Genomic DNA, 24,737 nt, shown 5'->3' with positions numbered 1-24,737 from the left:
GGTCAGTTGTAGAGCAATTGCACAATATTATGCTTATTGTTTCAGGAAAATAACTTCTGTGAATTATCATCTGACAGATGATAATCTGCAGTTGGTTCATCAACGAAAAAGGAGACAAGGATGTCTTTTATTCCACAAGAGATGGATGATTTGAGTCACATGACAGAAAAGACACATTATTTGAGTCACTGCAGTCATATCGCAAGTCAGTGTTGTATCCATAAAGCAACATGCTGTATTTATTGAACACAGTGCAGATAATTCTTTGATCTCTGGTTCTGCTTGTTCCAACAGCCCAGTTTCAAATTGGTATTAGCAATTATGATTCACATTACAATCAAATATGTGGTTTCAGATAAGGGAAAAGAAAAACAAATTGGTTCTCTGCTTCAAAGATTTAACAATAGATCATAAAGTGCTCAAAGAAGCAAAATGAAGTTATTGAAACCATGCTAGTATCTTTTCGTACCACCCTGAGAGAAGAAATCCTTATCTATTCCTAAAAGATATACATTTAAATGCAAATGCAATTATAGACTTAGAAGATCTCTTCAAACCACTAAAACTGTATCTATAGCAATTTATACCGCTTCTATGCCACTAGATTTTAACAGCTAAAATTAGTGGAAGCTAGCTGCTTGATCTTCCACATTTTAGTGGCTTTCAGAGATCATCCTAATTAAATGCCTTAAGTGATCCTCAGTCAAGCTGGCGTAGGTTTGGTTGGAATTTTCTGTTTGTTCTACCTTTAAACATGCACAGCCTTCCCCAACAAGGGAAAAGTTTAAAAAGTTTCTTATTAGAAACCAAAGAGGAGAGGTCTCTGTACTTTTCAGCACAATCTTGGATTCTTTTACCAACATTGAATTTAATAGAAAATGATTTAATTTGACAGACATGCAAATTCTGTATTTTCCCAACTGTGTATTACTGTTTGGATCTTAAACAACTAAGTTGTGCTTTGTGATGTTGCAGAATCCTGTGCTGAAAGGTCACTAAAAGATTCTTACATGGGCTACATGGATAATTAGAAAACAAAGCCATCTCTTTCATGCAGAAGCTCTTGAAACAACCAGCAGCAATTACAGCATGCCCAACCAGATGCTCTCTTCAGAACTTAAGCACTCATGAAGGATTGTCTAGATGCCTTCACTTGTCTCTGTACAAATATGTTCCTCAAGTCTGACTCTTCAATTCCCCAAGCTGTGAAGGTGTCTAAAATATGCTTTCTTACAGGCAGGGCAGATCTTCCAAGGAAAAGCTGGATATAATCTTGTCATACAATTTGTACTATGCCTGCCAAGTTGTAAGTACTTTAGAACTGCTTTTATGAGTGAACTGCTTTTAAGTGAATAGGGGCAAGGATCTTGCATGAGGCACTTTGTCAGGGGGACATCGTACATTACATTTCTGCTTCCTAAAGAAAAACAGATCCCATTTCATCCTGATGAGAATGAGTGATTCCTATCAACTTGCCAGGACTATTCTGAATTGTTGTTTTCTTCTTCAGAGTACTTATGTTTTCATGTTTCTGACCCTGGCAACACCTGTAATCACATTCTCTCACCACGGTCCAGTCACCACCAGATTCAGAAGGTCACACTGAATTGTGACTGTGAACTTAGCTCAAGTTGTTCTTAATTCACTGAAAACTCTGTTAGAGATTAAAGAAAATTGAAGTAACTTGAATCCTAACCATTGCTGACTTGTAGCATTCTGAAAGCATTCTCAAGCATTCTGAAAGGCTTGCTGGGTGTTTTGAAGGAGCAACAAGGGCTGTTATGTTGATCCCTAGCAAGACATTATGAGCATAACAAAGTCCACAGAATATAAAGTTTATGTATTTTCATATAATCTAGAATAATATCCTGATTAATTTTGTTGAAATTTAACCAATCTATCAAAGATATCTTACTTATATTTCTTTATACTTAGTTACATCTCTATCCTGAAACTAATAATTTAAATTAGTCTAGGCAATTTTGACTTAAACTCCCAAATTAATCAATGAAAAAGTAAATGTACCGTACTTAGTGGATAAGGGTGCAATCCAATTATGTTTTTGAACTTATTTGAAGGCTGGAAAGTCTAATGAGCGAGAAAAGAACATCAGACTTGGGCTTGCTATAAATAGGGTTATTAACTATAGCCTATTTATATGCATAGCTGCAGTCTTCCAGAAGGACCCGCAGAACAACTTGCAGAACGTGTTAAGAGTCGGTCAAATAAAGTATCATTTGAATATTAATTCCAGCTAAGTGAACAGATCCCTGGAGCATTTTAACATATAAACTAAGGTCAGTGGACTTCAGGCAAAAGTGGAGAATATAAATCCAAGACTTCAGGTTCACAATGCCAAGAAACAAAGTCATACAAGCAGAACAGACCATGAGCTGTATTATCTACCTGTAAGATAAGACAGAGGGGAGCATACTTGACAACAGTTACAGATATGTTTTTTCATTTCCTTCACAAAGAATAATGTGACCTCAGGTCCTCCTCCTGATTATTTGAAAGGTGAAAGAAGAGCATGGAGGACGTCCCATTTCAGACCTGAGTAATTTTCTCTTGGCAAGAAGCTGGATGACTGAGATTTCCCATTTGGAATGGTAGAATATGCTCTACTCTGCCAAGCAGCATGCCACAGAAGGCAGTGTCCTAAAACTATCTTATGTATGTATATAAACACATCTCACAGCAACAAATTCCTTTACAGTGAAAGATTATTATTTCATAAAGTACCTCCTCACACAAGCAGTACATTAAACTTGGCACACCAAGAGGATGAGAAAAATCTTTGTCCAACTGACATCACTGAAAGTAAGAACTAAGCACAACGACCATCAGGCCAGGTACACGCTTGACGCTGTTGTACCCTGCAGCGACACAGACTCTGATTTCAGAAGGCTGAAAATGACTCTTTTATTTTTGGGATGTGTCTCTCTTATATACTATTTTACACAGACCAATTTGATTGGTGAAACAAAGACAAACTTTCAAAACATTGGTCAGACCAGAGGGACATCAAGAAGTCGTCCCTCCTAGGAAAAGGAATGAAAACAAAGTACAGTTTACAAAAACACTTCTCTTGTTTACATAAAATTCCTTGGGAAAAGAATTTCAGAAACCCAAAAGATCTCAGGCATGAAACCAAGGCTACACATGATTAAGAAAATAAAGCCCAGAATTGTAAAAGTAGTGAGACAGTATTAATATCATTCCCCTCATTAAAATATTTAAAACACACAAAGGATTCTACCTCTATTTCCTTATATGCACTCTAGGGAAAAAAGCCCACTGATGTGGTGCAATTTCTAACACAATATAGTTTTCAGACTATTTCATCTTACATCATGATATTATTCCATTCACCCTCTACATGATAATGTCAGATTAAATGAATTGGAACACAGGGGTTTTGTTCTGAATAATTTATACCAGAACATTGTACACTGTTTTTGAGACTAATATTTCACAATGATGGTTGTAAATTCAAACACTAGGAAAGAATTCAGATGTCAAGGAATTCGGTAGCTACCAGAAAAATACACATTTTAGTATATTTTTGTTCAAATCTATAAACTAGTTTATGGAATAAATGACAGAATAAAAACTAAAGTGAAAAGTCACTGCAGACTGCGAGGAACATGCTTTTCAGCACATATAAAGAGGCAAACCTACAAAACCTGTAGTACAAAATACATTTTCTGTTAAAGACCCTGTAACATAATTTTTTCCCTTTGCAACTTCAGTAAAGAAAAAATGGGATCTCAGTTCTAAACACAAAAATCATTCTACATTTGTGACAAATACTACTGAAAAGAGTCAACCAGGATTCTTGTCCAAAATTCCATTTACCTGTTACAATGAATTAGAATTATATTTGTGCATAGTGGAATTCTAGATAACTTACATATTACATCATGACATATTGGCATAAGTACTGACAATAATTGAGAAATTCTATGAACAAAACTCATTCTTTGATTTAATTAAGATCTATGCCTGCCAGACTCCCAAGATCTTCAACATTTTATCAACAAGCCTTTCAAACAGATTTTACTTGTCTTATGTGTTTTACAGGGTATTTTGCTTTGCCAAACCATAGTAAATACATTTCCATCACTGCAACTACATTTACAATAATGCTAGAGTGACAAAGACCTTCAAGACCTTTAAGGTCTCAGAAGCCTGGGGGCCTTCTAGACCAAATTATAAACTATGTAACAATGGTATTTTATAGAGAAAATGATATTAACATTTTAAGCATCTACTTTGTTAGTAAACTAAGGTCTTGAGAACAATTCCATTAAAGACCACACCAACAGTATCAGCTTATTGTTTACACCATCCCTCCCCACTACCAGTTCTCCTGAAGTAGCAATGTGATGCCTAAAAACCCTACAAACCTACCCACAATTCAGGAGCTGGTTCCATGTTTCACCAGCTCTCTCTGCCCAATGAAACTATCAATTCTGCTACATACTCCACTACATCCTTGAGTAACCATCTCATTTGCTGTAATCCTGCAGTTCTTAGAGTAACAATTCTGCTGTCGATACCTCAGTGTGATTAGCAGAGCAAGTTCTTTCCTCCTTTCACCTCAGTCCCAATCTGACCATTTTACATTTCACTTCTCCTATCATTTCATCAACAATGTTAGTTCTGTCCATTAGGTAAAAATCCAACAGTCAGATCTTCCACCTTAGTCCTGTAGTGGGAACCTCTGAATCTGTGTTGGAACAGGCGTCTGTATCCAACCTGCATATTCTTAGACAAGCAGTTTTCCATTACACTTGCATAGAAAATATGTTGTTTTTTGCATGGCATTCATGAAAAGACAAGGTCTTGGTAGTCTTCCTGTTGTACAAGGTTATACACACAGTCTGCAGCTAACGAATACAAACATACAAGTACAGGTATTTGACAATCCCTGTAGAGAACAGTTGTTCTGATACTAATCCTTGACACTTGGCAGTAGTCTTTCTGGCACCTACTTATTCATAAGGAAAAGAAAAATATTGTTTCTTTCCTCCTTCCTCCTCAATATTGTGGTGTTTCTTACTTCATGCCTCAGGCAAGTTTTACATCTGCCAAACCCAGGACGTCCCTTTCGATATTCTTGCATATCAGAATGCAAGAAAGACGCAGTGTAATTTTAGAAGATAACTTTTACAATGTGGAGGGAAAGAGCTTTCACAACGATTTTTAAATCCTATGTGTATTTGTAAATTATTACTGAAATAAAACCCCACAGTAATTCTTTAAACTGCTGTGTGGGAGTAGAGACAAAAGAACGGATGGAAAGAAAAAATATTACAACATATCTGTTAATGCTCACCATCAAAAGGACTACAAAACTGCATACTCTGATGAATTTTCTGGCCAACAGAACAAGCACTTTCAATGTTACTTTTTAATTTCTAGTCTCAGAATTTAGTTGATTACAGTTTAGGATGTAAAGGATTTAAAGTACAACCCAACACTCTGAAGAGTATGCCCAGAGCAAAGGTCCACCAAGTAGCTTTGGGCAGAAACCAGTCTAGACTCAAATAAAGAAAGGGGCTGGGGTGGGCAGCCAGCTGTCATGTACAGGTAATATCTATGACCACACTCAGGTGGAAGGCAGAAAGCTCACTGGCTAGACTTATATCAAGAGAATAAAAACAGAATATATATAGCAGGGTCATAGCATCATTCAATTCTTTCAAACTCCACTTGACTCTAGTGAGGAAGGCCACCTAGACATCCTCATCCCTTGTCACTGTCACCCTGGCACTGCAGTGACCTGAGACATTGCCAGTCCTATTCCAGTGAGTTGAGACTCTAAGAAGGTGCTGCTCCTTGTGGAGCAGGCATTGGTGGTCACTAAAGCAAATACATTTTTCCTTCATATCGTAGTGGTTTATATGCAGTGCCAGCAACTGTGCCTCATCTGGCAAAAGGAGAACCCTTGAAAGGTTTGCCCAGACATAGTGGAGGACATCCCTTAGTCCTCTGGTATCACCAAGCTGGGACACAGAGCAGCTTCAGGTGTCTTCAAGATCAGCAGAGACTGCTACCACCTTGCCCACTTATAGACATGGTCTGGTCATTTGAAAAATACATGAACTTCATAAAGATTACACTACCCAGGTGAACCTGAACTGATTCCTTCAAGAAAAATTGTATCAGGAAAATAACTTTTGAAAATACCCAAGTTGTCTTAAATCTTTCTTCCACATACAAACATTCAGTTATTCCACCAATATTTCAGACACCCAGCTGTAAGTAGTACAGTGTTTTTCAACTATTCCTGCTAAACAACATCAACCCCATATGTACAAATGAAATTTAAGTTGTGGTTATTACATACGCAGATACTGAAGTTTCTAAAAACATGATTACATTAGGGTGCAATGGCCATTTAATCAGAAGACAAACTACTGGCAAGTTCTCCCTAGCAGAATAAAATTCTTTCAGTCAGCTCTTGGGTTTTATAAAGGCAATTCAGGTTTTAAAATATTTGCCAAGCATTACACCACAAAATCCAGCATATGCTTTAGTCTTAAAATCTTGTGGTAGTTAAAATAAATAAATACATACATACATAAAATTATCATGTTACAAAAAATTTCCTCCATATCAGTTTCATATTAATTTGACTGCTTTCATCATGACAAAATCTCTTTTAGAACAAATGACAGCAATATTGCCACTCCCACAAGGCACAGGATAAAAGACAGCCTCCAATTAATAGTATGAAAGCCAGTCATTAATAACAAACACACCCAGAGGTACTACTTATTTCAGCAAATATCAACAAAAATACTTCAAAGAAAATACATTTCCTAACAATGCCAATATTCTTCTTCACCCTTTCTCTTGTTTCTGTTTTACCTTTTTTTTTCCTACTTCTTTTGCCCATCAGTTCACTGTCATGAAGCAATGGTCTGGCACTCTCAAAACTTTCAAAACCAAATCTCCATAATAATCTTCTAATTCTTTCAAATTCACTTAAATTGTAGCAGCAACAGTAATCAGCTTACAGTCACAGGAGAGAGGCTTACACAATTGTATTTAGAAACCCTTCAACATTTTGGAATGAATAGCAAAACAATCCACATGGAGAAAACGTGATAATGGAGCCATAACATGATGGCATCAAGCTCTTAAAACACTTCTCCTCAAAGTTCTATTGTATGCATGATTTACTTTAAGCATAAAGATATCTGGAAGCCACATCAAAGAGCTAATGGATAGACATTTTGTTAACATATGTAGAACTGATGCCAGACCATAAAACAACACTGCACTGAGTATTACACATCTTCAGAAAAGTCTGGTTGTTTTGTGTTGATTTTTTTTTTTTTTTTTGAGGTTGGGGTGGATTTTTGGTCTACAAATTACTTCTTCCGTTATGTGCATGAATGCCTCAACAGGCTCAGAAGCCTGGACAATTTTTATGTTCTCTTGTTCCCTGGATCTTTGCCCAGTATCACAAAATCTGAGACAGGGCTGATCTTTGAAACTGGGAAAGGAAGAAGAATGAAAAAGTAAATAAGCATCTATGTCCTTTGCTTTTAGACATACAAGGCAGAACAGGTTCTGTTACATCAATCACAGACTGGTAAAGAACCTCACAATCTACATTACTATCTTGGCATCTCTGTTTCTCAGGTCATCCCTAGGACTGCTACTTTCAAAGTGCTGCTCAAACTTGGCTCTAAGGTACAGTACATTCTTCAATGGTCTTTCCTGTCCTTGGTGATCAAAATGGAGACACTTTTCAAATGGTACATACTGTAGATATGGCATTCCATAAAAATAGGAGGCCAAAAAGCTTTGTAGAATTCCTGGATTCTCCGGGATTCTGAAAAGGCCACTTATAAGATCCTCTATTTCTGCTCCAAAGTATTTATCCTCAATCACAGAATAATAAGCAGCCATTAAATTTATGTACTTTTTAGGGCACTTAGGAAACAGTTTTTCCATCAGTTAGTAACTGTAGGATAAGTAAAGCAGCGCTGCACACCAAGAAACACAGTGCAAAAGGACACTGAAAGTCAAGACTGTAGAAGAGTAATAACTTTATGCACTTTGATACCTTTTCAGTTAATCACATATTTTGTGGTTCCATGTTTGGCACATTAGGTACATTGAAGCCAGATTAACAACAAACAGCTGCTATTTATAGCATTTCCCCAGAGATGGGAACAGTTGCTGCTGCACTTTAAGACCAATCATGTTACATCTGTATTAAAATGAGAAGACAAACATGTTTTACTGCCAGCTCTGCCTGAATTTCAAATGAAAACCACATTAGTTAACTTGTGAATTTCTCAGTCAGTCAGTCTCCAGTGTCAGCTTACATAGTTTAAATAAAACATCTCACCAACACACAAAACAGCACAAAAGGATGCTAACAGCATGGGCCTAAGTGCAACAGAGTGCTCTAATACTCCTCCAAGATAAAAGTCAGGAATGGACTGCAAATGTCTCTGACCTTCAATAGCTGGACCTCAGCAGGTTCTGCTACCACACCTCTGTCAATGTCATCTGGCATTCCATGAACTCCTTGGCTCAATTGTCAGCAGTCATACAGGCTTAAATATGTTAAGTTCCACAACCCACAGGTTTTCTACTCTCACTGCTGTCCGAAGCACCGTGAGAACGGAATCCCAAGCTCAGAAAGGTTGCCAGGACATCAAGTCATAGCATGTTTAGTCCCACTGTTTCCCATTTGATTATATGAAGAAAAAGTGGATCTTGAACTCATCATCTTATAGGCACAGGCTCACCTCCTTTGGGCACCTATGGGTTAATTAGGCCTCAGCAGGCACAACACAAGGACCTTAACCCTCATGAGGATGGTGGATGTCTCTGTTCTGATCATGCACGATCACACCTGCTCTGACATAGGAAGAGTCTTGTTTGGGGTGAATGGTCCTGTCCTAACTTAGAAAGAATTATACAATTATAAACAGAACAGAGACATTGGTGAGACACTGAACTTTACTGACAGCATGACAAAATCCATTTCCTTTTTCTGTTCCAATGCTTTCTACACCACCTGAAAACTGGATACTGCAAAGTTGCAGCTTGCAGTAGGTTTCACCATACATTTTTTATAGCTGGAACTCTTGCTTACTGCCTACTGGCCAGCCAAAAAGAAAGGATAAAGCAGGAAGGAAACCTGAAGTATCAGTGGGTTAATTTTTCAAAAGTACTTGCACATTGGGTACAGAGATGCCTCAAAAAGACAGAGGACATCTGTGCTCAAGTCACATCATCACCTCTGAAGATGAACGCACCCGAGATCTTGATGCTTCACAAAGCAGTAATAACATTTCTTTTACTGCTTCAGGTTACTTGGAAATGCAAATGTGTTGAAGTTAAGCATAGGTGCTTAAAATAAGGTTTGCAAATCGAACAATTCTGACTATCTATTTTGATGATTTTGACATTTCATTCAGCAGCAATGAGTTTCAGAATGCTAAGTCTAAAATACAGCAAACCCTTAGGAAAATATATCAGAAACATGTCAACTACTATTTTTCTGTTTTCCTTAAAAATTTTCTAGTTTTACCCCCTAAACCCCAATTGCTATAAGCAAGAATCCACATAAAACACTTCAAAAAATGATTGAAAAAGGAGGGACAGAACTGGATATGCTGCAAAACTGGTCCCCCCTAAAAAAAAAACAAACCCAAAACAACAACCCCTCCCCAAAAAACCACCGAAGCAAAACCAAAAAGAAACCCCCCAAACCCCCTTAAAAGTTAAGAAAAAAAATTATTTTCTCTTTTAATGTACTTTAATAATAATAATAAATATTGCTTGTAACATAAACTTGTCAGACAAATATTATTTCAGTTCATGGTGATTATTTTTAATAAATATGTCAAAATCTCATGGAAGGAGTTAATGAATTATTTATAAATCAAGCAGTATATTAAATTCTGGTCAATATATAGATGAACACAAGTATGCCTAAATGTGCAGTTACATCTTGAGCTGAATCACTTTTCACCAGACTTCACACACTTTCTTTAGTGTCTTACAGCAACCCTCATTTTCAACTAAGTTTCAGGAGTTTAAGTTATGATTTCTTCAATATCTGGGACCAATTATGTTTCAAGAGTTTCAACCTAATCTTAAACTGTTTTGTTTTAGACCTTTGTAAGAGCAATACCACCCACTGTTGATTTTTCACTCAGAGTTCAGAGATCCAGATTTGGAGGTGTTTCAATTCAAAACTCAAACTGAAATTTTGGCCTGTGGAAATGGCACCTTTCTGTTCCCCTGGATTTGTACTGCATTTTGAAACACTTTGGCATAGAAGGCATTGTAAGAGTTTGGATCTACAAGATATTTTATTGCCTAAATAGTGAAATGGTTCCCGTTTTTACCAGAGTAACACAGTGAAATGACGACGGTGAAACATCCATTAAAGGCTCCAAAAGGAACTGAGTAATAAAACCCCTAAACATTCACTCATTTTATCTTTCTGTTTCTTGGTTACATTTTCAAAGTATGTCCACTACCACTCCCATTACCGTTAGCAGGGGGCTTGTAAATAAGCCTTTACCCAGTGTTTAAAAAAACGAGCTTGTCAATGGAAGTAGTGATGAGATGCCACTCCATTTCATTTTTTAAAGAAACAGAGCAGGACAGCAAAGAGAAAATTAAGTCCAGCCAAACACCTTAACATATCTTTGAAGTCTACATTTGAACATCTCATAATCTGAATTGAAATGTCAAATTTTGAAATACACCAATCATAATTCTGAAAAGATAGCCTGGTTAGAAACATCATTAAAAATGCAGATGACAGAAAATTAAATTAAACGCACCCTAATTAGATAGTTGGAACATTTGACTTGGTAAATATGTGTTTCATGAAGCTAGACTTATAGGTGATGTTACGGAAACCAATTAACCATCACAGTAGTTACTCTTTCCCTGCCCAGTGATCAAGCTGCTGAAACTGTACATTCATGCTAACACTGAGGATCCTAGACACCACAAGCCAGAGCTACTGAACTGTAATCTCAGAACAGATAAAATCCCTCAAAGAGATAAAATCTCTTGCCTGGTTTAAAGGTCAGAGATAATAATTCTTCTAATTGAAGCCATAAAAGTACAGTGTTTAAAAAAGCTTTGTGGCTCAGTAGGTACTCTAGCAACAACTGCTAGTGTTGCATCAACATTTTCACAATAAAACATACTACCAGAAAACTAATTCCATGGTGTAAGCTGACACAGAAGACCTTCCTTGTACCAGGCATAAATCTTTCAGCACCATGAGTTTGGTTTGTATGATTTTTAGCTAAGAAGTTGGAAGAAAAGAGAAAGCAAGAAGAAAAGTCTTATAAATGGAAGTCAAAAATGTAGAATTATGTAATGTTCAAACAGAATTTGTGGTGCAGACAGTTTATTCCAAACATACATACAGCACCTGCTAAAACATACATATAGCCATGAAACCTGTTACCTGAAAAAGATTGAAAAGCTAAGATGTCTAAAATACAGATGAGTATGTGAATAAAAGTTATTTGTTTTAGGGTGTCTTCAAAAGGGCTGTTTTTTTGGTTTGTTTCTTCCATATTTTTAAAGAAAAGATGAGGAGTTTTTTGTATATTTTCACTCACCTGCTCGGGGTACTTGCTTCCAACTATCTCTGCCACAGTGTTGAAGGATAGAGAGTCTGGATAAGTCTTAGCTCCCATCCTCAGGTGCACAACAATCTTAGTGCCGCGGAGAGACATTCGTGACATCATTTCAGCATCTTCCACAGAGATGCAAGCAGTGGGAATTTGGGGTACATCAGGCTGGTAACTCTGCCCTCCAGTATGTGGACTGTTAAAAAAACCCCAACATGACACTGTGTTAACAACTTAGCTCTGTAATTTTTTTAGCACTACTGTAGAATTATTAAAAAGAATACATTCATGACCACCCCCACCATACTCTCAAAAGGGACATAGCTACAATTTTTAATAAGCTTTTTGACAAAATACATCAAGTGTTTTTTACACCAATCAGAATATCTGACTGTTACTATTATACATGTGTAGAAATCTATTCATTGTCATCTCTATTTAGGTCATTGCCATGCTTTGATATCTCATTCTATTCACTGTGTTACCAGAAAGAAAAGCAATGAAAAGTCTAAATGAACAGGTTGCCATAAGTGCATTTTTTTATGTGACAACTAATAAAAATTAAAATTTGCTATTAAATTTTAATGATATTTTCCAAATAACACAATTGCAGAACAGATGAAGTCAGCAGGAACCTCTGGAGATCATCTGGACCAACCCCCCTGCTCAACTGGGCCACCCAAAACCAGTTGTCCAGAACCATCCACAACGCATGAAAATCTTCACCTGTGAGCATTCTCACAGCAGCAGGCACATCTTTTATACATTTAAACAAACAAAAAAATTAAATTTGGTTATTTTTCAGTCTTCTAAACTGGAACAAACCTCATTTAATTCCTGGAGGAGATACATTAAGGAGGAAAGGAGAAACTTACTTTGTAAGGTTATAGCTTAGATAAAATAGGAGAGATTTTTCAGTTCTCTTTATTTAGAAGAATAAATCTTCAACAATAACAACTCACATTGTAATCAATAACATAACCTGCAGAGTAGATATGTTTAAGTATTTCTTTCACATGGAAATACTAAAAACCAGTTACAGAGGTCTTACAGGAGCTGCTTCAGAGTATAGATAGATCTGTCTATTAAGTGACAACAGTTCAGGAAATTATTGCTCCAGTTGTTTACAGCTGAACATCAGTCAAAGGCCAGTGTCTCTTCCCATCAGCTTTGCAGGTCAGGTGCCCCATGGCTCACCTTCGAAATAATGTTTAACCTGAAACTCAGAATCTCCTGTGCCATGTAATACTCCCTGAGTGAGATAAACTCATGTAGACTTATAAGATCGTTTTTTCTTTTTATTTTTCTTTCTCTTTGTTGGAAAAAAAAGGCAGCCTTCATTCCCACTTTTAAACTTTGATAACTTGCTCCATATGTTTAATATTTCTTTGAGTGTTTGGGGATAAATCCAGCATGTTAACCAAGAGACTTTCGCAAGAATGTAAAATAAACAGACAGAAAAAAAAAAAAAAAGAAAAAGAAAGATGACAATTTCATGTACTAATGTTTAAAGAAAATAAACCCTACATTCAACAACTGAGAAAACTGTTTGTTTCTGGTAATTTTAAATGAATGTTTTTGCCTGTATCTTCTGGCAAGTTTATGTCTTAGTACTAACATGGTGTGTATGCTGAATTACAGTATTTCAGGTTTTATCATTAATTTTAAGGTCCTTGTTATGTCTCAGATGCTCAACAAAAGAAACCCCTAAAACTGTATTTGTTTCTCCAATTTAAGCAGCAAGCACATTTCTTGCGGATGCTCCATCCTGATGTTCCACCACAACTGTGGATAAGGCTTCTAACAACTCGCTATGATCCACACATGCTCACACACCGCAAGTGAATTAACATTTGCAGGTACAAAATTTACCCAGCTAGCCCAAGAAATAAACCTTTAAGTTACCCAGAAGTGACATTTGTATGCTCAAACTGCTACACTGCCAAGATTACAAAGGTAAACTCAACTACTCAAATTAAACCATATTGGCATGGGAAGACAGAGCCAGCAACAGCTCAGATGATACCAGGACCTGACAGGAAGGGACGACTGCCCAATTTCTACGAAAAGGGAAATGGACCCTAAGCATGACCAGTACAGACACCAAGCAATACCACAGTACTGTAGATTCCTAATGCTACAAGATGAACTCACAGAAAACATCCATAAAAGACACTAAGCATCCAGGGATCCACCTGGTTAAAGTTTACATGCATGCAAAACATGCCATGTATTAAGTACACCATCTACATAATAAATTGCTTAATAAAGGGCCAAAGAGTACATTCAAAAAGTAAAGCAAATTAAGTGCCTTTTATGCAGACATAACCAAGAACTGGAAAGGCTACTGACCATATGGCAAGACCTGAGCAAGAACTGACAAAATAGAAATTACTAGCAGACTCTGTGTAACAGATGGAGTTTGGCATTCCTAAGTTTGGCTCAAAACAGAGCAAACGGGATTCAGTTTGGGAAAATCAGGAGAATGATTTTTTTGGGGAGGTGAGGGGGAAGCAAGGGGGATGACAAGAAAGATTTTTCTTTTTTTTTTAATTGAGTCTGAACAAACATGATTTTGGGACTATTGTTGCAAAAGAAGGATCTTATTTAAAAAAAAATAATAATTTCTCTTGCATTTACCATTCCTTGCACCTTGAAAAGCAAATTAAAGGAAAGCATCACATAAAACCAGGTATAGAGATCACAAAGAACCCTGACTCTGAATCAGCATTCAACTTTACAACACTGGTACCTACAGGTAAGCAAGGTGCATCCCTGGCATTTCCCACTAACACCTGGGAGTGATGTTAGTGTCTGCTTCAAACACACACTGTCTGAAAAATGCTGTTATGCAACAAACTCTAAATTAATTATGCAAAACTTTAAGGGTAATTAGTCTATTTAATATATGATACCTCCAGTCCAATACCATAGTTTGGTGTTCAGAAGAGATGGTAAGTAGTTCTTACATCTTCCATCTTTACTTAACAAAAGCACCTGTTTTGATTTTAGATCTAACAAATCACCTTGCATCCATATTTAAACTACTAATTAAAAACATATTAACGTTACTACAAACTCATAGTCATTTGGTCCTGACATTCTTGTTCAACAGCTGACAAAATTCAGATAAATAAAGTGGTTGAGCTTTACTTTTGATAAACCCCAAGATTTCACATCTTGGAAATTATTTAAGGGAAGTGTTATGGTAAGAATAAAAGCAGAGAAAAGGCTCAAAACACCCCCCACGTTTTCTTTGTTAAAAGTACATGTCAAATGACTAGTAAGAAACAGATGTGGCTTGTATCTTACACAAAAGTGTAAAGGGAGGATAAAAAACTCAAAAAGCAGCTAGTTAGTTTCTCTTCTGAGTAAAAAAATCAAATGTGGAGAAACTAAAATATGTGGATGAAAAGATGCACTGCTGATGTCAGGTCAGTTCTAACTCTTCTTACTGTGGTAGCTGACCTTGCACGCTCCATTACTTTGTCCCTGCACTTCCAACCCTTATCTCTAAGATAAGCTAAAATGCCCAGGGAAAAATAAACTGTGTAAGAACCAGTGCTTCAAGCTAAACTGGATGCTCTGATGGAAAACAGATCTCAAGTTGAAGCCATGGGAAAGGGTAGCAATCTCCTAAAGGGAAAAGTAAGCATGACATTACAAGAAATCTAAAAAGAAGGTTAAAAAGGAAAAGAGAAAAAAGAAAAAAAAAAAAAAAAAAACAACCAATCAAAACTTGATTATACAAAAGTTTAGAAATCTTTATTTCTTCTATAATTTGTATGCACATACCCCCAACACACATACCCCATTCTTCACATCAACCTCAAAAAGCAATCTGGAGTTGGGAAACACAAAATCAGTATTGTCTAAATATTGCCAGTGTGGTCTAAGTTTGCTCATTGAGACAAACACATTTCAAGACTCTAATTCCAAATTTCACCACTTGTTTTCTACAAGACTCAGGCAAAATTCCCTGTGTTAACCACATGTAAACTAAAAATTTGTATCAGATCAGGTAGTTTGTGATTATTGACTTAAATAATAAAATACATTCCTGAGTAGAACCATGACTACATTAATCACTAGCTACACCCACAGCAACATCATAGCCTTAACTTGGTAACAGGCTCACATCTTCCACACACTTTGCTTTTGTTTCTCACTCATATATTCTACACATCAGAGAAAATCCCCTCATCATATACAAAGCTTTACACTTTAAATGGGGTGATGGAACATACTGTAGCATAACGGAAGAAAACTACACATCTTCCTCTTGCAGTTATCTATGAAAGTAGCTATTCATGAGTGCCTCACTCCAATAACTTTCTCTGCATCACAAGCAGCATGGCAAAGCTTGAACTCCACACAAGTGAATCCCCTTTTCCAGCACCATAAAGTCCGTACAAAACAGAAGTTGCCCTTGTGTGCACTCCAACTGTGTATGTTCTTCTCAGATTCTCACTATTATATGGATAGGGAGGCCAACTGTAATTGCAATTAGTCAAAATGTCAAAAGTACTGTTAATCTTCTCAGAAGAATTAGGTCTATAAAAATAAAATTAACACTATTCCCCATTTACAACCACTTGGCAAAATATAAAAGAAATAAATTCATCCTAATTTTGGTTTTCTGTCATAATTTGTCCAAAGATTTACTTGCTTTGTTTGATTCTTGTATTGTCTTTGTGGGATTTGATTTGTTGGATTACAGTAAATTGGAAAGATATCATGACTGTCAAATTCAAAACCAAACAGGAATACACACAGAAAATTTTAAGAAACTGCAGAGTAAAAATACCATACACATGGACTCCATTTAAATTAACATTTAGAAAACTGCATCTAGTGAGCACTAGGCACTCAATAAAGCTAGCCCTTACCAAACAAACATAATAGCTTTGCCATAATTACATATGTCTAGGTTACAGAACATAACTTACACATATATGTTTATATTTCACTATAATATTCAGTAACACAAGCACCAAGAGAATTCTCCAATCTGTACAGATTTTTTTAAAAATAGCATGGATTAGATATGGTTTGCCAAACAAGAAGCAGAAAACAACTCTGAATAGTAAAATGATCAAATGAAGTTCGATGACTTCTACCCTGGGATTATCCAACTGCTGGGAAAGTAGAACAGCTTTCCAAGAATCTGTAGAAAATGAAAGTGTGCATCAGCTGCTCTTCAACTGAGAAAGAAACTTGCTGGATCCTACAGACATGAGGATGACTCTCCAGCAGCTGACATCTTGAGGGAACTATTTAAGTCTTACACCTGTTTGGCCTCCTTCTGCTCAGTACGAATCACCAAGTTCTGTCCTTCTGTGTTTACATCCCTGCCTTGTGAGAATGCAGCTGCCTGCTGCATGCTACAATAGGTACATTAGGAGAGGGCTCCCGGAGTGAACACCACTGGCAATCCAAATTGCCAGCAGCTGCAAGGATTCTGGTTTCATAGGCTTTGTTTTTAATTTTTTTTTGTTGAATTTCTAGCTTGTCAGCCTTGAGCACAATCTTATTTATATGTTTGGTGACCCCCTCTATGACCAGACACCAATGTGCACAGAGAACTAATTCAAAAAACATCACTGAGAACACATGCTATATTTTATACCTACAGTAAGGATATAAATAGATCAAAACAAACAAACAAAAATGAAATAAAATGCCAAACCAACAAACTTCCCCTCATTTTCTTTATTTGGAAAGCAGCAAATCAGATAAAGAAGCATCACAAGGCCAGTAATACAAAAGCAAACTAAGAGCTAGCTGTCTAGAATACTGTCCTGCTCTTCATACCGTCTCCATTTAATGATGTTTTTCATTGTTATAATTAACTCTTACATCAAAGTTGTCAAGCATAAATAGGTGTGAAGAGGTATTAGAGCTTTCAGGCTACCGTATCAGTCCTTCCAAGTCCATGATTTGTTAGAGATAGGGAGTAGCAGAGCGGGTCAAGCTCTCCCACAGAGAGGCACACACCAGAAACATGAGTCAGCCCTGGCACTGAATATAATACATCATGGGGCAGCACAGGGAACTTCCTCCTCCTTTCAAAAGATGCTCATGGTAAAGGGTAACATGCAGCCAACATTCTGCTGAAGGAAAAATGGTAGGGATAGAGGACATTTGTCTTACCACCATAAAATATCTCCCTTTTAATCAGCTGACCACTGAGGTAATAGAGGGGAGCAAGGTCTGAAAGGAGGCAGAAGAAAGTCTCAAATTCACAGAACAGGATATGAATGGAGCTCTTCTTCTTTCCTTCCTTCTCTGTGCAACCCACCATTCAGAGCAGTATGTTCTTGAGACACTGTCCTCCATAAAAACCAAACCAGTCTTAAATTCATATGTATCTAGGAACCATCTCCCTTCAACAAGCTGCGCCAATGCAAACAAATCCTCATGGAGATACACTTTTAAAGTTTAAAAAGTAAGATGAGTATCGACAGGAATACAAAGGTCGTCAAGGAAAACCATAAGGTAGAAATGGCAGTGACAGAGGGTAAACATGTTTCTGAAGTCAGCAGGAGACAAAATATCTTAGTATCAAAGGCAACTATGTGGATGGATTAAAGAGGAGAACTTTTAAGATAAAAAAAAACCTAGACTGTAGAATAACAGTTATTATAATCTCAGATAGCATGGAATTCAATCCCAAAAGTAAAACAGAAGAGAGTGAATGGAGAAATCTAGTTATCTTTCCTTCTGTTTATGAGTACAACTTTTTCCACTGAAACACTTCCATTAACCTCAAGAGAAGGAGGTGGGACAACAGGGGAGAAGACTTTAAAACCTAACTGGATATGAGAAGAAAGTGAAAGGAATGACTGGATTCAATTTCAAGGAATAAGCAAAAAAAAGCCACTGCAAGACACTTGTCCAGGTGAGCTACAATATTTTCTGAAGAAAACTGAAACTCTAAAAAATCTTCACTATATAAATGCTTTCACTCCCACACTTCTAATTTCTGTAGAATATTAAAAACCTTTTTGATGTTCAGTTAAAGAATCCAATACTTTTACCATTCAAATAAAAAAAGAATAAAAAATGTTAGTAAAAATAATACAGATGGTGGCATCATTTATTTTTCCTGAGAAATTTTAGTAGTGTCACTTGAAAGGTACTGTTTTAGCTACACTTGATCATTACATTTGCCTGTTATCTAGGTCACACATTATACAATTCCACTTATGCAATGAAAAATGCACTAAAAATGCCTAAATTATAAGAAAACTTTATCTAATAGTGCATTACATTTATTTGATAAACTTGTTCTCCAATAAATGGTACATTTTTATTTCCAAAATTCAGGCAAGTCTTGCCTGTCACTTCAATCTCACACATACCCTTTCACTTTTGAACCTGAAATCCACTGTAAGTATCAAAGTTCTTTTTAGGAACAGATTGTATTTTTAAAATTCATTATAGTATTTTAACTCTGGTGAACTACAACTAAATTCTGAGCAGCCCAGCAAAATGTCATGCCAAGTGTGAGTGTTCTTTTCCCAGCTGTATTTGTTGACTTAGGCAGATTCTCTCAAAAGCATGATAATCTACATCAGATGAAATAAAAATTGTCCCAATAGGTATGTATTTCCTCTTAGCAGCTCCTTTCCTGGCAATTAATCATGTCTGGGAAACAAAGAGTGTCAGGCTTAAAAAATAAAAAAAGTCCTGCCCAAACCATGATTGAGAGAATGACTGAATAAGTTTTGGTGATCTTCCTGTGCTGCAGGTTTCTTCGGGAGCATGCAGGAAGAACACCTAGTACACAGCAGCTTTCATAAGGAAATTAATGTTGGGATTTTCTGAGAAAGTGGTTCAGTCTTGAGAATTCAAGTAATTTTACTTCCCCAGAAGGAAAAGAGAAATTGCTGACAAAATGCAACACTTTCTCACTGTTTTGTTTTTGCTATCAAGTTTGTTGTGCACTGCACCATACACTATATAGTCATACTGTTTTGCCTAATGTTGGATGGTTTGTCCTCTTCCCATTTAATCCTGGAGATACAGCAATTCCTTCATCATCTTCTGGATGGAAGAGAAAAGATTATTTTTAATTCCACTTTTGCAATTTATGGGTTTCTTTAATATCTAATAAAGATTACCTATGAGAGTCTGTGCTGGAAGACAGACTACCTGAAATTATATAATTTTCTCTCAGTTTCATTAGTTGATCCATGTTGCTCAGGAAAATGTTTTTGGAAAAAAGGTAGCAGGCTGGAGACTGGTACAATAATGATCATCATTTTTACAGTCTGTACATAAATTAAAATACACAAATTATTTTGGACTTGAACCAAGATATACAGGAACACAGCCAGTCAGATCAGATGAATTGTTGAGGTGACATGGCTTTAGGGATATGATGGGACTCCAGACTACCTGAAAAGTGACAGCTGTGAGAATGAGGTCTCTCCAAGTCCACCCCTGGTAGCTCCAAGAGAAGAGGATTGTCAGAGAGGACCACAGGCTTCCCCACTTCCTCCCTGGACCTCCCTTGTGTTCAGGCAGCCTCAGGAGGAGAGGCATGCAGCAAGTCAGCTGTGCTCAGCCTCATGTACACCCCACAGCCTCAGGGCTCAATACAGGAAAACACTGAAGATCACTTAGTGCAACACTGCAAGACAGTAACAGAATAAAAAATGGGAATTTTCTTCCCCATGTTCAGATACTAAGTAGTTATTATTCCCTCATCCCACAAAGTACACTGTACAAGAAAATTATCTTCCTGATTGTGAATGATTAATGTTAACACTGAGACCATGTATATAACTTCATGAATAATACAAATAGAAAATCTTGAAAAAAACTACACCTACTTAGAAAGAAGTGCGTCATATAATTTTTAGAAGCAGAACTGTGTTTTACAAGCTAATATATACACAAGCTGAATTACCTTGCAGCTGTCAAGCTAAAATTTCTTTCTCTAAAATACTCCATACTACACTTCTATGTAAGCATAGTGGAGTTACTTAAATTATTCACTGGAAATTGTACTTGTTTCAAATCTAACTTGTCTATAAACAGATACTGAATTCTACAGAACAAACCCAAATGTGTGCAATTCATAACTATTTATCAAATAGTTTAAAACAATTGTTCTGTAAGTGCAGCCCAAAGATCACCTGCAGTTTGCAAAGCCTTTTTGCACCCAGCTCTCAAGGTGGGCTTTTAATAATTTCATCTGCATGCCAAAATTTCACTGACCTGCAGTGGAATCTTGTAATGTAGCCCATACACTAATTAATACCAGAAGTAATGAAACTCATGTTTTAAGGGGACAGTGCTTGATCCCTGACATAACCACAGAACTGTTCATCCACAATGATGATGGGTTGATGGTTGACGTGACCCAGGATACACTGCAAATCACATGGTAGCACTTCTTGCTGCCAGAGTTATGAAACTGTTGAGGAGCTTTGCTGCAAAAATGCTACTAAAACAACTTCTCCTTGGAAGTTAATGATTCGTTATACATTTGGTGGAAATAGACCTGTCTAGGACCATCCTTATGAAACCATAACAGTCAGACTGTCCAGCTCACAAGCCCTGCTGCCTGTTAACCTTTGTAATGGCCTGAAAAACTCATGTGGAGGTGGAAATAATAGTGCATTTGTGGCTAAAATTTCTGCCACAAACATATTTGGACTAAAACTAAACAAAACTAGAAGATTCAGACCCCTTATGTGAGAGATCCTAGAAGAGAGAATGGAATTCTCCTTTCCTTTCTCAGGAAACTTCTACAGAAAAATGTCACCTACAAGTCTAATGCTTTCCAATGGTGTTCTCCAATTCCTTGACATCTTATTGCAATTGTCTAGATTCTGGAATCCTTTCACTAAATGTTAAGCCACTCCATTAAGTAAAATCAAAATAGTGAAGGACTAAAAAATACCACTCTATATGGGAAGGGTTAAAAGAATCCATCACTGGTTGCCACTCAGAAGTACCATACAAAGATTTGCCTGACTGAAAACTAATTTTAGACACTGAAAAACAGTTATATTTCTAAAAACATAAGTTGCAGCTGCACTTGTTATTCCAAGTAGCTCTGCTGAAGTTTTCTCATGGGTCTGCCTATTCACATTGCATTTCTGGCAAGACCGAAATGTTAGCATTATCTCAGACACTGTAGCACACCATTCTGTTTTCCTAGATTGTCAGAATTATAAAATAAGTAAAAGAAATTCCCCATAACTCTGTGGAGTTACAGGCTTGGATGGTCTCTCAGATGAACTTGACTGTCCAGGATTTTGGCTGCATGTGGACAGTGTTTGAGTCTCTTCTCAAGGTCTTTGAGCTTGAGCACAAAGATACATACCTCTAATACCCTTTATGGACAAATGGAACACGTACTCAGGTTGCCTGATCCCTTCACATAATTTCCGGTACTCCATTGTTTACCCAACAGCAACTGCAGCCTTCTCAAAACCCCAAACTGGGAGCCCTGAAAATTGTTCTTTCCTTCTACAGAGACTGCAGATAGAGATACTCAGAGGGAGACACAAACTCCCCTCAAAGAAGGATCACAAACTGCTTCCTGAAGAGGCGCAAGCAATACACAGATTACAGAAAAACAACTAAAACCTCCTTACATCTCTCCTGGGAATTCACTCTTTCCAAAACCCAGATTTTTAGCAAAATCGCCTTTGAATCCCAGAACCTGATTTCTAAAGTTCATGTTGTTCTTGATGATAAAAGATGTTACTAAGAAAATGCCTTTTAATTTTTTGAAATTCCAGGTCCTTGGTGCTCTTTTCAGTGGGTTTAACTCTCTCATGGTGACTTAATACTGAATTTAATTCAAATCCTTTGAATTACAGTCAACAAATTATTTTTAAGCATTTACATTTGAAAATACGATATTGCTACGTAATGAACTGTATTCTCTGTCATTCACCTCCTGCCAGAGTCTTCCCACAGATCTGAATCTCAATCTAGCAGAATTCAACAACCAACCTGACCCCGCCCCCCCCATGGTTATATAATGGATTATTTATCAGCAGTAGTCACCCACTGTTATGTGGTAATACAACCATTTCTTGGTTTTGGCACGTGCAGATTTTTGCAGAATCTACCACTGACTACTTAAACACAGTGTAGAAGAGTTGACTTTTAATGTTGTCTTCTTTACAGTAAATAATGTACAAATGCTATATCCTAAACTAACATTCCTAAATATTAATATTGTTTACAAACAGGGAATGAGAGATAATACTGTAACCTGGTCAAGATCCCTCAGGGGCACAAGGCAGAGTGATGAATAGAACTTCAGAACCCCTGGGTTTAATTGATTCACATGATTACTCTCCCTTGTCTGACAAAAGTATCCATTTGTTGTTTGGTGCACAAATGTCTAGAATCAATCTAGATTTTTCAGAGCTAAACAGTACATAGTTTCAATATTTCTTGTTGAGGTATTTTTGTGTGCTTCACAGTCACAAGCAAACTAATGCGAAGAAATCCAAATAGAAATATGTCAGAAATTATGTGGTTCCTTTCTGCTCTTTAGTCGTAGAATAAAAGTTCTTCTGTTGCATTCACAATAGATTAAGAAGCCATGAAGTGCAGTCAAAGCTTAATCCTGCATAATAATAATCATAATGAACAGAAGCGTGTAAAAGACAACCCCTCTCTGTTTCACAGGGTACTTGCAGTATTCACATTAGACAGCCAAGGCAGAAGTACTGTGGACAGTGACCACGGAATAAAGGCAAGGTCAAACAGTTTAGCAGAAGTCACAGACTCTACTCATCTAACCAGCTAAAGGAAATAATAAATAAATACTGAACAAAAGTCAGATTTAAAAAGCAAAATTGGAAGAGAACAAAGTTACAGCTTTAGGTTTGTACCATTGTCCTAAATATAGAAACAAAATGAGAGAAAGTATAAGATGCCTGAAGGAGTGGACAACAGGCAAGTAATCAAAGCTGCCATCACTGGCAGAGCAGAGACAGAAGTTGGCACCTCTCATTTAATAAACCAGATGGAGAAGGATTTTCACCATTTAGCCCTGCAGGCAACACAAAATCATTAGTATTTGATGCAACAAGATGGACACAATAAGAGAAACGCAGGTGACTGATTGGATTTGAAGGGGAAAACAAATCTAGAGAAAAGGATTAAAGTAATTGGAATGGTTACACTTCTGAGGCACAAGACATTGCTTCTACAGGGAAGAACCCATTATTACTGTTGGCCATCAACACCAGCTTACATCTAGAAAACAATTCTAACCAACAGCCGTGGAACAATTGCCTCTGACTTCCTAAAAACACAAGTCAAAATTTGTGAGCCATAAACAAGGGCTTTCATCATACAAATAGGTCTAGCTAATCATACATAAATATCTGATATATACTGTAGCAAAGATAACACAGCAGGGTGAGGCCATCCTATGAGAAGACAATATCTAATGAAAGAACGTAGAAATACCCTACCATATGGACAAGCCACAAGTAAGACTGTGGGAAGTGGAAGAAACAGCAGAAAGAAGAGGCCACCTGCCTTCTAAAAAACAGTGATAGCATTCTTGTAAAGAGAAATCATAATATGCTGGAATAAACCATACACATTTAATTGCATGTTTAAGCAGACAAGGCAAAACAAAATGAGGAATTAGCATTTCCAAATCCTCTGCATGCCTAGGGTGTTGACCAGAGAGATTAAATGTGTTAAAAGCTGACTAGCAATCAAATATATATTTTAAAGTCAGCACCTATATTTTGGTTGTTTTATATAAGTAAAACGCTATATATCAAAATAAAATTTTACATTGTATACATGCATATAAATCCAGCCAAAGTACCTGTGAAAACTTGTGCTCACTTTTGGAAATCAACAGTAAATCTTGAAAAGCATAAAAGAGTACTTCAGGGACTTTAGAGTGGATACAACATATTTCCTAAATAAAACTTCAATATATAAGGTGAAATGGTTTTGCAATATCTAGATAAAATTTAGTAACATCATCAAATTAAGAATAATCCCAAAAAGATTCAGAAAAAGTATCTTGAGTAATATAGGAAGTAGAAGCAATACTCAGTGGGAAATAGGAACTGGAAAATCATG

At 36.8% G+C, this 24,737-nt stretch overlaps 1 protein-coding gene across 1 annotated transcript in view; it reads right to left on the bottom strand.

Moving 5' to 3' along the window:
• The window catches only part of CPQ (carboxypeptidase Q), a 131,649-nt gene that overhangs the window by 85,293 nt on the left and 21,619 nt on the right, over positions 1-24,737 (bottom strand). Inside the window, exon 3 of the mRNA XM_066334063.1 lies at positions 11,634-11,841. Within this exon, the coding sequence (XP_066190160.1) occupies positions 11,634-11,841 (208 nt within the window). The remainder of the gene's footprint in view (positions 1-11,633; positions 11,842-24,737) is intronic.

This window comes from Sylvia atricapilla, chromosome 1, assembly GCF_009819655.1.
Source record: "Sylvia atricapilla isolate bSylAtr1 chromosome 1, bSylAtr1.pri, whole genome shotgun sequence".
Taxonomy (NCBI): domain Eukaryota; kingdom Metazoa; phylum Chordata; class Aves; order Passeriformes; family Sylviidae; genus Sylvia; species Sylvia atricapilla.
The sequence above is the reverse complement of the archived record's forward strand: the minus strand, read 5'-3'. Positions and strand labels throughout refer to the sequence as shown.